Source organism: Solea senegalensis, linkage group LG2 (genome assembly GCF_019176455.1).
Source record: "Solea senegalensis isolate Sse05_10M linkage group LG2, IFAPA_SoseM_1, whole genome shotgun sequence".
Classification (NCBI taxonomy): Eukaryota; Metazoa; Chordata; class Actinopteri; order Pleuronectiformes; family Soleidae; genus Solea; species Solea senegalensis.
The window spans coordinates 4,712,612-4,726,976 of NC_058022.1; the positions used below are offsets into that span (position 1 = coordinate 4,712,612).

Consider the following 14,365-nt stretch of genomic DNA (forward strand, 5'->3'; position numbering starts at 1 on the left):
CTATTGTGATGGTAGTAAAAAGGTAGTAAAAAGGTAGTAAGTTCAACTTAAGAATCTCTGTATAAACCCTGTTAGAGAATAACTTCTAATATCTGGCAAATATTTACTGCATGTTAAAATACTGTTTTAACAATTTAAAATGAAGAAAAAAAAAACTACAGTTGTACATGAACAACAGATTTTTCTCAACATTGGCACACATTGGCTTTGGAATGTTTCTGATCGCACAAACCGCCGCACCGTCGCATGATTACAGTAATGCTAAACAAAGATAAAGTGCTTATGTCGCACAATATTCCATCACGACATCGCAAGTGAGATATTCATGACGATATTTCACAGTAAAAGTGCTTGTTTTTCCTTCGTTTAAAATATGTTTTTCAAATTAAAATGAGAGTAAGGAGCGAAAAAAAAAGTACCATTCCCTGTGATAATCGCATCGCAAATGCAATCCTTGTGTGAAGACGGTGAACAGGTGTACCTAATGAAGTGGCCACGAGTGTGTGTCAGCTCACTCACAAGATAATGAAGTTAATGAAAATGAACTGAAAAACTCATCGGGCTAATGTGACTCACACAGAAGCTGCTTATTGGTGAGTGAGTGAGTGAGTGAGTGAGTCCGGGAACACCCTCTTCCAACACAGGTAGTTTGTTTTCCTCTTGTGTTTGTTTGTGTTCGACAGCATCTCTTTCTCTTTGTGTCACAGGACCAAACAAAGTCTTTTCCACACGCGGTTTATCATCAGAATGATGATAAACAATAGGATGGTTGAGTGACTTGCAGTTTTGTGGAACACTGTGATAATCCCACGCCTTTGCTAAACCTCTTTGCCCTGTGGATTAAATAAGTCACAAGGTTTTAACTTGCAAGTAAAGTCACTCCAATAAAAAAAAAAACACTCCACACACTCGTCACGACCATTCACGCTTTACACGTACATGACAGAGCTCGGTTATCTCTTACTGCTCCTATAGATCCTGAATCCACCTACAATACATTCATGTTATCTGAGGCTAACCGGAGCAACATTGCAGCTTTTTTCCACTGTGGTTTCCACGGTATGCACAGTGTGTTTGTCTCGGTAACAACACAATTCCAATGTCACTCTCGATGGGACAGTGTTTTCACGTCAGTCGCGCGAGGAGAACCAGCGCCACTACTTTCATGAGCTGGTTTGGATGTCACTGTGTCTGCCTGTCTGTGTGCAGTTTGCACGTTCTCCCCGTCTCTATTAGGGTAATTGGACACCAGGGTTTCTCAATCCCCGGTGCTGTCAACCCTCCACTCCATCAATGTTCCGCCAACACGCCACAATCAAATGAATGTTTCATTACCAGGCTTGTGCAGTACTTTGAATCAGTCATGTTGGAGCATGAGAAACATCTTAAACATGCAGAGCGCTGGGTCCTTGGGACCAGGATTGAGAAACCCTGCTCTAAATGGACCATCCATGTGAATGTGATGAACTGGTGACTTTCACCCTATGTTCACCTGCCACGATCCTCATGTGGAGGATAAAGCGGTAGAAAATGAATGAATGAATGAATGAATAAACCAGGCTACAACATAACTGTGTTAATAAGCTGCTGCTGCTTTTTATTCTCACTAATTCTAACTCCTATTTTGGATTGTATCCGATTAAAATTTTTTATCCGTCCGATATCTCAAAACAACAATAAACAATAACAGAAGACCACATTTGATGATGCCAGGAAGCAGCGTGGGATCATGGTCTTCAGTTCACAAGAACACAAACGGAAATAAGTACTTATTATCCATTAAACCAATAAAAACAAAACAAAACAAATAGTAGGACTGAATATTTTCTTCCTCACTCTGATGTTTCAGAGGATGGTGTGGTTATAAGACCACCAAATATTTTATTCAGCCCCAACAACGATTTCCCTTTACTCTATTGACTGTTTTGGAAAGATTGAACGCCTTTAACCAAAGTCTCCCGGCTGCACTGTGTCCTGCTCTAATTATAAGTCTTAACTTTTCTGTGATTCACAGACCGTCATCCAAACCTTATGAAGCATCTATCCGAGCAGAATCTTCAATCAGAACTTTCTTACAGCGATGCAGAAAATGTCATTGATTTCACATCATCATCATCATCATCATCATCATCACAGGATGTCAGCTGTCTGAAGTACATTGGCATTTCGGTATAACTGACAGAGAGCCATTAACTTTCCACACACGGCATCGTGTGGGTCGAACGTTTACAGAAGAGTTCATAGCCGTTTGTTTACGCCGCCACGGTAGCACGAGGGAAGTTTCTGCAAAAGCGAATGTCGTCTGCGCCAATTTCAAGTCGTCTGAGTTCACTGCGCACTTTAAATCCAAGGCGATCGCGTACGTAATATAACATATCACAGAAGTTGACAGTCTGAATATAAGTGACCTTTTAAAATACCACTGCAGCCGGAGCAGACGTTATTCCAGTCCTGCAATGTTCCGACAAACCCTCACTCTACTCCGAAACAAGATATAAATAAAGTTAATTAGAATTGGATTCTGTGTCTAATATAAAGTGATCACTGCAAAAGCACAATTAACCTTCACTCCCTCCTCTTCTATTCCCGCTAGTCGCCGTGTTTGCTTGTCCCAAACGGCTAATCCACCATTTTCACGTTTTATGAAAACGGCCTGGCACACATGTACAGTATATGCTGCCGGTTGTATTATAGTATCTGTGGATTCTACTGGAAACGTGGCGAGCGTTGCGTGACCTCAGTGGCGTTCTAAAAACTTGTGTTTCCATCGAGTGGAAAGGTTCAGTTCGCATTACCATTAAGAATGGTACCAAAATAACCAGCCCGTTCGATACCAGAGCAAAATGGTACGGTGAAGTCATTTGACAGAGACAGAATAATGTCCCATTTTCATACAAAGCTGGACGTCTTAATGAGACTGTGTTGTCTGTTGTGTTGCATCCATTGGCCACAGTCCACACCCTGCCTACCAAATACTGTACCAAACCGGACTGTACCATGATGGAAACACAGCTTTAAAGACCATCTAACGGCACAGAGGTTCAAAGAATTATGCAGATATGTTCTGCCTTTTCACCAGCAGTTTATCAGGTCTAATAAAGTAAAGTAGCATATAGTAAAGAATTTGAAGTGTTTAAACTAGTTTCCTTTCAGAGGGAAGTGGATGTTCCCTCCAGTAAGATAGAGGAGCCACTTTTGTGGACATAGATTAGAGCACAGACAATCTGTGCCTATTTTCTGCATATTTCATGCTCCTCAGCCTTAACACGGAGGAGTAGAACCCCTTGGGGCTAAAGAGGTCACATAAACAAAGTGAACAAAGACTTTGGAGCATGTTCTTGCAATTAGTGATGGGTCTTTTACTGTGGGTTGTATGGTTTGGGCTTTGTTGACCCCTCAGTTGTTTGAGCTTCCATAGAATTACAAAAATGGTAGTGGTTTCAGACCAGGCACAGGGCTGTTTTGATTGGTTCAGAACAATAAAGGAGTTGAGAGAGAGCAATGTGCCAATGTCACTGTTTGACACGTCTAACTATTCAAATCCGCTCTCCTTGTTGTTCGAGGTTTTTGGCGTTGTGCTGCTGTGCTGTGGTAAATAAGTACCACAAAGACACGTGGTGACGTCCTCCATCATGTGTTAAAATCAGCTCTGTTGTCATATGTCGCATGTCTTTGTATTTTACCTGAGGCTACATGTATGTATGTTGTTCTAATTTTCAACAAGGAATACTTTCAAATGTTTAAATCTTGTCTGTGGCTGTCAAACAAACAAACTATCCAGCTCTTTAAAGAGATCACATTAAGCCGTTGGTGCTGTGGTTAATAAAGGTATTTCTTTTTTAAACTTGCCCCCTGGGATTTCTTAAATAAAAAGCCCTTTGAATCACTTTATTTTGGTGCCGGGTCTGAGTAGGAATCTGCTGATGTAACTCGTCTGATCTGCCTTTGGGTTCTGTGGAGTCTTCACCACAAAGGCAGTGAAAAGGAAATCATAGGACTGTTTGTTTGTCCTTTCTCATTTTTATGAGCCCTGATGAGTGTGCAGATAATGTGACTGTTGTGTTACAGTGCTCTATTTGATTGACTGATGAAGGACACGTCGTACAACTAATGTCACATTGTTCCTGTTCACAAACACTAACCAGGGGCAGAATTACAACATTTAGGAGACACTTTCATCCAAAGCGACTTACAAAAGAGGAATAAGCTACATCGAAGTAGTCTTGGAAAGAACTCCACTAGATAGGAACAGTGGACTAACAGAGGGTGAGAGTGCAGAAGCGGATCCAAGCGCAGTGGAGGGGGGGAGGGTAAGTGCTAGGACAGAAGATGCTCTTGGAAGAGCTGGGTCTTCCAAGAGCTTCTTGAAGATAGACAGGGACGCCCCTGTTCTGGTAGCGCTCGGTAGGTCATTCCACCAGCGTGGAGCGACGCATGAAAAGAGTCTGGATTGTGTTGTGCAGGGTGTTGGCACCGTAGTCGAGGGGTAACATAAGTCTTTAGGCACTTAAGTAGGTGGGAGCAGACCCATGGAGCACTTTGCAGGCTAGCATCAGTGATTTGAATTGGATGCGGGTGGCTAAGGGTAGCCAGTGGAGCTCAATGAACTGAGGGGTCACTGAGGGGCGCGTTCTGGACCATCTGTAGCGGGTTTTACAACACTGGTCTGGAGGCCTGTTAGCAGGGCATTGCAGTAGTCAAGGCAGGAGATGACCAGAGCCTGTACTAGGAGCTGGGTAGCCTGTTGGGTTAAGTAGGGCCTGATTTTGATTTTTCTTATATTGAATAGTGCAAAGCAACAGAGGCAACATGATCTGTAAAGGTCAATCATGACACCCCAGTTTCTTGCATCAATAATAACAAAAATCACAAAGTTGCGCACTACAGCGACAAGTGGCAGATATGATAGAGCAATGTCATAAACACAAGCACATGCACACGAACCGTCGCTGTCTCTGTACCTGTTTGACGGCCCACAGCAGCCTACCATAGCAGTAGACCATCACCAGGACCGGGAGACCCAGGCAGAAAGTGAAGAGACAGATTATGTAGGCGTGCGACTGCGCGGTGCGAACCGTCCACGACACCGAGCAGCTTGTCCCTGCGCCCTCTATGCCGTAGCTGCTCCAGCCCAGTAGGGGGGGCACTGTCCACAACAGGGAGTACAGCCAAGAGCCCCCGACGGCCAGCAGGGGCTTCCGGTAGCTTGGTCCACGTTTGTTGTACACGGTCAGAGTGCTGTAGCGATCGTAAGCGAGGATCACCAGGGAAATCAGCGACACGATACCTGAAAGTGAGGAAATAATGACATTAAAAATACTCCTCATACTTTACTCTGTCCCTGGGCAAGACACTTAGGCCACGTTCATACAGCAAAGAAAAAGGTTGTTTATGCTTTGTGCCGTTTTCAAAAAGTTCCCTGTAAAAGCGGCATCATTTCAGGAAATATCTCCGTCCCCACGGAATCCCCTGAAACGACTCAAAGCGATATAGTTCATATGCTAGCACTGTACCAAAACCAACACAAGAAGACGCTGTAAACATCACAGATATAATAAAAGAAATGGAGACAGAATAAACCAAAAGAAAGAAAGGAAAATAATGTCCGTTTGTTTATCTTTAGTGTCTTTTCCGTGACCATATTTAGCGACTTTTTAAAGCAAATAACAAACAGATCTACCGACTTTCTATCATAAACCTAAATACTTCACGAGTAGGAAATGCACAATTCTACCGCACAAGTGCGATCTAACTGTATTTACTGCGGGCGGAGAGTCACACATGCACACGTGTACACACAGACTTTCTAAAGACAGGAAGTGTGGTCTACAGGACTAGCGATATCTAGCATCTTTCCAGACTGACTTCAGTCACGTTTTATTGACAGTAGTTGGTAAAACTGTCAAACAAACAAGAGAGAGGTGGGACTATGAGGTCATCGCTTTCCTGAAGTAGCGTATTTTTGGTCTACTCGGAAACGTGTAGACCAAGATCTTCCCACTCTGGGAGGCGTCTCCCTGTGGACAGCCACTAAACCCCATGGTGACGTCTGAATGCGTGATTTGAAAAAGCGTAGAGATCCCGTGTATGAATGTGAATGTAAAGCGAAACCTAGAAAAGCACATCGAGACTCTCAACCAGAGGAAAACTGACAGTCGTTCATGTGTGACTGTGAATCTTTTAATCAGAGCTGTGATGTGAAAATCAGTTTGATGTTAATGTTGTGATCAAACTCAGCTGATTCCAAACACTCCACTTAATAATTGATCACCGCGTAAGGAATTCATATTGGTTGATCGCTGCCACATTTAGCGCAGCGGGAAACTCCGCGGGGAACGGAATATGCGTCCGAGCTGTATAACCTTCACACGCAGTGTTTTAACAACTCCACCCAACTGAAAGGAAATCGCAGAAATTCACGCGGAATGCTTATTCGGGTCGTTTCCACATTCCTGTGAGCGTTTCCTTTCTTTCTTACTGAAAGCGAGAGTTGCCTTTAAGGAACTTTAATGCAGCTGTATGACCTGAGGCTGCTCGTCCTCGGGCAAGAATATACCTATAGCTTCTTTTTTTTCCCCCTATTTTTAGCATTTAGCATTAACATTTTCCACCTCATCTCTTGTATAAAACAGAGAGAACTGTCTTTTGAACCTATAATTACCTATAATTTATGCATGACGTTAGCTGCCTTTTTAAATTTAGAATCATTTTAGAACCTATTTTTTTTTTAATTATTATATTGTTAATCTGTGGCGGACTGCAGCTGTGCTCCCCCGCAGCTGCCTGTCGTCGCGTGTTTCCACACTAGCACGCGTGCAGTGTCCGTCACCGCAGGGGGCCCAGTGTGGAGTCTGCGTCGTGTTTTCTCCATCATACATTATAAATATTATTTATTATTATAATATTTATTATTCAAACCACAACAAAATGACTATAGCAGAATATAATTCAGTTAAATTCAGAATCGTGACCCGGCACCCTTCTTCTACACTCTCCTCTTCTATTCTTCCCGTTTCTCATTTGCAAGATTTAAGCTCCGAGAGGCTGAGTTTGCCATTTTTACTTTGCACGGTTACAATAAAAGCGGGGGGGGTTTTATTTGATAGCTTTCAGTAATAAAGACAGTAATAAAGAAACCAAGAAAGATCACACTTGACACTCCACGTCTGTGTTTTCATGTATTGATTTGTCATCAGTGAGGGAACAGTGAGAATACCTTTTAAAGTGAAGTAGTTCAAAACACATTGTCTGACCTTTTAGTAAGAATCATATAAAATGCACCAAAGACTCATTTAATTGAATTCAATTTTCACTGTCCCTCAAAGATTCCTACACCAATACCTATAGTAGTCTGATGAGGTTTGATAGCAGTGTTAGTTCTTTTGTATCATTTTTGCTGTGTTTCCACTGTGTTTACACAAAAATCAAGCTGAACAATGCCAAACTGTAGATCAGTTAAAAAGACTTAACAATCCTAAATTACCAGGGAAATGTCAAAAATCTCAGTATTTAACAGAGGAGTCTGGTGTATTTAGCGGCAGCACTGCTGTATTTCAGTCCAGTATCTGTGTCTGTGTGGAGTCTGTGCTCCGGTCATGGAGTAGAAGCACTGAACTAATGATTCTAATGATTCAGTTACAATGAAAACAACTGCTTTACAAGTCACTAGTCACCCACTAAAACTAAATCACGGCAGTTTCATGCAGCCTTTCGGTGATGACTCCGCCCACGATGAGTATTTTTGTAGTGGAAAACCAACCTAAACCGTGCCGTGCCGAGGCGAGGCGAGCTGGGACCATAGGTGGAAAAGGGACTTTTGAGATGTTTGTGGGTCGCATCTATGACACATGTTCATATTATTTGCAAATGCAGTGCACCTTATTGATTTTACACACCTGAGTCAAATATGACAAAACACCTTGAGGTGTACGAAGGACCGGTATGATTCAAATAATTGTATTACTAGTTCTTTTGTTACTATTTTGTACCTTTTATATGTCCTCACCTGCTGCTTACGGCTGCAGGAAAAGGCCTGTCTTTGTTTGTAACTGAATAGTCCTGGTCAAGGAGAAAGAAATATGCCCAAAAATAACAAAGAAAGCAATGAAAAACAACAACTCCAGACAAAATCACATTCCTCACATTTTAGACTAATAAGAATAACATAAGAGCTCAGAGTGAGTCCCTCCTAGCCGATGCTTTAACATATCGTGGGAAAACAAAGTATATATTCCCCTCAGTGTATACGCCATTCACGGAAACAACACTACGTTACTGTATCCGTGTCATACTTTGTTTCACTAACAAGGTTGGAAATGATCATGGGGCGTTCTGGTCCTGTGGAGAGACGCCTAACGAGATGAATCGAACAAATCACATCTGACATCACATCCATGTCTCTGCCCTTTTTGCAAAAACACTGTTTATTAATGCAGTCAGTACAGCAGAGAGAGTGTGAGGAGCAGCAGCAGCAGTGTGAGAATACAGAGTACTCCATTGTTCAGCCACAGGCTGGTTAGTGGGTGATTAATCCTAACGAGATGACCGTAATTACGCTGGTCATTCATCCAGTTTGAGTGCTTGCTTGGTTAGTCGTTTAATTTGGCACTTAATATACAGTATATGTTCAAATTTTAAAATGCCATCATAAGATCTTTCATTGACCCACATGATCTTACTTTAAATGTCCAGAGTGTAACATTTCACTGACATTTTCACTGTCCGTGAACAGAAATTTAATATACTTCCCCTCAGATTATGTCTTGCCTCAGAATTCTGACATTATTTCTCATAATTATGACTTTTTATCTCATAATTATGACTTTTTATCTCATAATCTCGACTTTTTTTATCTCATAATTTCAATTTACTAGGATATTTTTATTAACATGGCTAAGTTTTACCTCTTTTTTTTCTGCCGGAAATGGGCTTCCATACTCTCTAGATTTAAAAAATATATTTATTTAGGCTACTTTAACTTTGATTCTGATGCATAATATGTAGTTATTACTTTGATTTTAGATGTTCAGTTCAAAAGTTATCCAGTTTCTAATAAAACCCAAATATTGTTATTTTCCACTCCTGTTTGTTTGGCACATAGAAAAGTTTGGTGTCCAAAGTCCATGCACTCAATAGGAGGCATAACTATTTTAAAAAGTCTTTATCAGACAGGACACACCTTTGATATTCAAGTACAGTAAATGTCATATACTTTAAGATATATGAATGGATACATGTATAGGAAACACATTTTCTGAAGGGACAATTTACAATATAGTCAAAATAATCATGAATTCTGATGTGTTGCTTATTTATGTCTATACTTACTTACTATTTATCCATATTTATTCTTGATTGTTTTTATTTATTTCCACTTATTTGTCTTTAAAATCATCACATCTTGGAGAATTTTAACCGATTTTCAAGTCATATGTATATTTATACAGGAGACTTGGGTCATATAGTATTGTGTATCATTGCCACTGACCACCCATTGCCATTCTTTGTATTTCTGGTTGAACATAAAAAAAAAAAAATGCAACATAAAGGAACATCTAATATAATGATGTAAGACACTTGAACATGTTGGAGTTTCAACTTTGTTTCAACTTTGAAAAACACATTTCAAAGGAGAGTTAATAGCATTTTCCACAGGAAGTATACTCTCTGAAATTTACTGTTCCCCCAAAAATGAAATTGGATTTTGGTCCCTGCTCACAACAGGTCACTTCTGTTATTTCTATTTCCCAACCCTTGCTTTGAAACCTTCTCTCTAACAAAGTGTGGCATCAATAGCTGATCTGTTCTTACGCCGGCAACAAAAGCAAACCACTGACGTCAGCATCAAATCATATATTCACAGAGTAAATTGAATCTTCCATGTTCTGTTACACTCTCACTGGCAATGTCCTGATGTTCTGATGTTCCATAGGCATCAAATCAAAACTCTGGGAGCTCTTTATCCTTTCAAATCACTAAATCCTGATTTAATGGATATATAATATGTAATGTGGGATTGTCAATGTACGTCACTTTGATCATCACATGAAAGTATCTAATTATAATCGTACAGCAAGTATTAACACTGTGTCTTTTTGTGGTATTGTGAATTTGTATAATGGCCCTCGAGCAATGTCTGACGCAAATCTGGGCTTTCATCCTGCAAAACAGTGCAATTTAAGGAAAACAACTGAAGTTTTTATGCTTGATTTTAACAAACAAATACATTTAGAACCAAATTTATGGAATGCATTTGGTGACTTTCAAACAAGCTACACTTATATACAAGTACTGCTATCGCTAAAGGAGGCGCTAAGCTAGCTTGTTAAGCTAGCAAAACCACCGTATGTGAATCTACGCGAAATATAGAGAGTTAAGTGAAAATGTCACCAAGAGAGTATGAAAGTATTAATCAGTTTACAAAACGAGTGCTTGTGCGGTGAATTGATCGTAACAGTAGATAAATAATTGCAGAGAGCAAGAGAAACACAGCGTTATGTCAGTGGAAACAGGAAGTGACATAAAATGTTTCATTCCATAAAGTTTCATTCAATATATTCAGACTTTTATTCCATATATTCTTAAATGAATTTCCTGAATGTCATGCCATATTGTGTGTGTGTGTGTGTGTGTGTGTGTGTATGTGCAGACATATCAGCATGAGGTTAGTCAGAAAACGATGTTGAGTTTTGTGAAAGAGGGTCAGATGCTACAAGATTATTTCTGCTTTCAGAAAATATTACTCATGTTTATGTTCAATTATTGCATCTTTCTATGAATGAAATGAAATGAAATGAAATAAATCTAATAAAAAAAAAAAAGACAAGATAACCATCGTCCTTGCCAAGGCCTGCGATTCATAGAATGAAATTGTCTGGGTATTATCAAGCATCATATTAACTTTTCAGAAACATGACGATTATTCATTCATTCATTCATTCATTCATTATCTACCACTTATCCTGCAGAGGGTTGGTTGCAGGCGGGGCAGCTGACGTGGGGGCGAAAGGCAGGGTAAACCCTGGACAAAAGGCCAGTCTGTCACAGAACCAGCAGCAAAGAGAAAACAAAGACGAAACTAGCGTTCACACTCACGTTCACACCTGTCAGTGTCGAGGCTCTAATTAACCTAACACCCGTCCGCACGTCCTTGGACTGAGGGAAGGAGCCAGAGTGAAGAGTAACACATCACATCACATTAACATCCACAGAGCAGCAGCGGGCTCATGCAGGTTTAATCTTGTTGACCCCGTATACGGAGCCTCTGCATTACATTAATAAACCCCTGTGACACGAGAATGTATGAATAATGCTCATGTTAATCCGTTTCTTTTCCCCTTTGCTAATTTTACATGTGCGCACACGCCAACACTCCCTTAACTACATTCACACGTCTAAGGGATTATGATTTCTGAGTCAATTTGTGCAGTTTGCAAACTAATGTAAATGTAACATAACGCGAAAATGTGAATGGTGCTTTGACTGTGTGTATAGGTGTATGTATATAGATATATATGTTGAAATTAACCCTAATTCTATGGAATTAGATTTGTGTCAATATTTTCACTTTTCATGGCAAACAACACAAATCAGGGAGTGCAAAGAACAAGTGAGGGAGCGCAAAGAACAAGTGAGGGAGAAGAACAAGTGAGGGAAAAGAACAAATCAGGAGCAAAGAACAAGTGAGGGAAACAAGTGAGGGAGCGCAAAGAACAAATCGGGCGGAACAAATCAAAGAGAACAAATCAGGAGCGAAAGAACAAATCAGGGAGCGCAAAAGAACAAATCAGGGAGCGCAAAGAACAAATCAGGGAACAAAGACGAACAAATCAGGGAGCAAAGAACAAGTCAGAGGGAGCGCAAAGACCAATCAGGGGCAAAGAACAAGTGAGGAGAGAACAAGTGAGGGAGCGGAAAGAAGGCGGGAGTGCAAAGAACAAATCAGGGAGTGCAAGTCAGGGAAGACCAATCAACAAGCAAAGAACAAGTGAGGGAGCGAAAGAACAAGTGAGGGCGCAAAACAAATCAGGGAGCGCCAATAACAAGTGAGGGAGTGCAAAGAACAAATCAGGGAGTGCAAAGAACAAATCAGGGAGAGGCCACAGGTAATATGTGATGTTAGAGCAATAGTCTGTCTATTTAGGTCTTTTGCAGGGATGATTATGCTGAATGTTAAACGTAACATTTAGAGGACCAAGCAGGACTTGGCATACTGTGTCCTATAAAGGTCATCATTTACATGCATTCATTTACTTTAAATGAATCCTCAATTATCTCTGGCCTCAGGCAGTGCTGGAGAGAAACTGGTGATCAGTCGTGGTGCGTGTGGTGTGAGTGTGACGTAAGGATGCATAGAAGCTGCTCCTCTGCAATCTCATTTGAAGGACAGACTTGCGATGGGAGCGGTGGCAGGGACCTTTACTGGAGGAAATGAACAGGGTGAACATGTCAGAATGTAATAAAATCCTGTGACTCTGTCATTTCCATACACTTTACAGGACACGGTCTGATGTTTCAATGTGCCCATGAGGAAAACCCACGTCTGGAGAAGACATGATGTTCTCAACAAGGTGAATGTTCTGGACGTTTGCGAACTGAAATAAATGGAATGTGATGCATTCTGTATTCAATTTGTGCGTTTGTTTGTGCACCACAACCTATAATTTTCCTTCCTGTTATGGACTTGGTGCTTTAATATCTCATAAATTCAATCAAGTCTGTGTCATCTGTGTCATGTGAAGTCAATATGTTATGTGAAGGTGAATTACTGGACTGGAGTAATTGTTATTCCATTTCCACCTTCTCCTGCATTCAATATCATGCCACACAAACTGAGTCCTGCCGGGACAAACATTCAAGAAGTTCCTCTCTGTATGGAAACATTAAATAATTCTGGCGCAGCTTGATAGAACAAAGCAGTTGAATAAACTGGCCCGTCCCTGTACCGGAACCAACTGCACATTGTCCAAAAATCTGTCAAAGTGTTCTCAACATTTATGTGGTTTATTTAAGCTAATTTAAGAAATAAGAGCCTTGTCGTTTTCGGCATTTTCGAGTTTCTTAACAAGAGAAAAATCTACATATGTTATAATAAGTATTGGTGCTTGTCATGAAACAGGTTCGTGAAGACGCACTAACAAATACTGAGTGGTATTTTAGCACAGAATGGATGCTCTCCTCATTAAACATCCTTTCATAACGACTCACTTCTTTGACATTAATTTGCAGATTAATTGTGTGTTTCCACAGAAGATTTCCACGTTCCATTTGCAGCCCTGTTCTATAAAATATTCAAATAATCGTTTGTATTGTCTTGTGGTAGGTGCTGTGAAGGCCGCTCAGCACTCGCCAGGAAAAGAAAGGCTTATTAGTATAGAAAGCAGCAATGTGTGCAGATTTAATTAATGATGGAAATCAGCAAAAAAAATACTGTGTGTGCTGCAGTTTAAAAAAATCACTCACCTTTTCCTTTGTGTGCTGCAGGGTGTTCAGGTAAAAGAGGTCCCTGAGAGAGCAAGGACTTATTTCTGGTTCCAGGACAGAGAGGGGAGTTGGGAGAAGGGAATTGTGGCAGACGGCTGTATTTTTTTTTGTAATTTAATTAGGATTATGTGGTTTGGGTTTTACCAGCTAAAAAGGCAAGATTATTATTGTTTCACCCCTGCATCACCTGTGTGTAAAAAAATAAGGAATCACCACGAGCTGCAAACAAAACAGTAGAATTCAGGGGCGATTCACCATGGTTAATATTTTGGTTATTTTAGTTGGTTCCTCTTTCATTAGATCTTTCAGTTAATCTGAAATTATGAAATGAAGTTGTGACCTTTCTGCATGGAGTTTGCATGTTCTCTCCATGTGTGCGTGAGTTTTCTCCAGGTTCTCTGGTTTCCTCCCACAGTCCAAAAACATGCAGCTTTGGGGATTAGGTCAAATTGTTCACTCTAGATCGACCGTACCCCGTCTATTGCCCTATGTCACCTGATTTTTGGCACAACTTGCACAATGACTACTTATTTAATTTTGCTTTTATCGTGCTACTCTCTGCCCCTTGGGATAAATAAAGTGACTGAATTGAATTGAATTGAGCTGAACCACAGTCCTTTGACACTGGAGTGAATGCCAACTCACCATGGGTACAATGCAATGAGGCACAATGGTATGTTCCAGTTTTTGGATTTCCAACCTCACATGCTTAGACCTAGCCTAAATAAAATGTGTGGATCCATTGATTTCATGAGGTCCACCACTTAAAATCAAGTTATAATGAGTTATTTAGCATCATAAATATGTTTTTATTGCGTACACACACTTTTATTTTGAAATTCTGTCACAAATAGTCCCATTTTAAATAGTCCTAATAGTGAAT

At 40.5% G+C, this 14,365-nt stretch overlaps 1 protein-coding gene across 1 annotated transcript in view; it reads right to left on the reverse strand.

The window, feature by feature from the left end:
- Nucleotides 1-14,365, reverse strand: part of tmtops2b (teleost multiple tissue opsin 2b) — a 32,095-nt gene that overhangs the window by 14,424 nt on the left and 3,306 nt on the right. Inside the window, exon 2 of the mRNA XM_044017291.1 lies at nt 4,962-5,287. Within this exon, the coding sequence (XP_043873226.1) occupies nt 4,962-5,287 (326 nt within the window). The remainder of the gene's footprint in view (nt 1-4,961; nt 5,288-14,365) is intronic.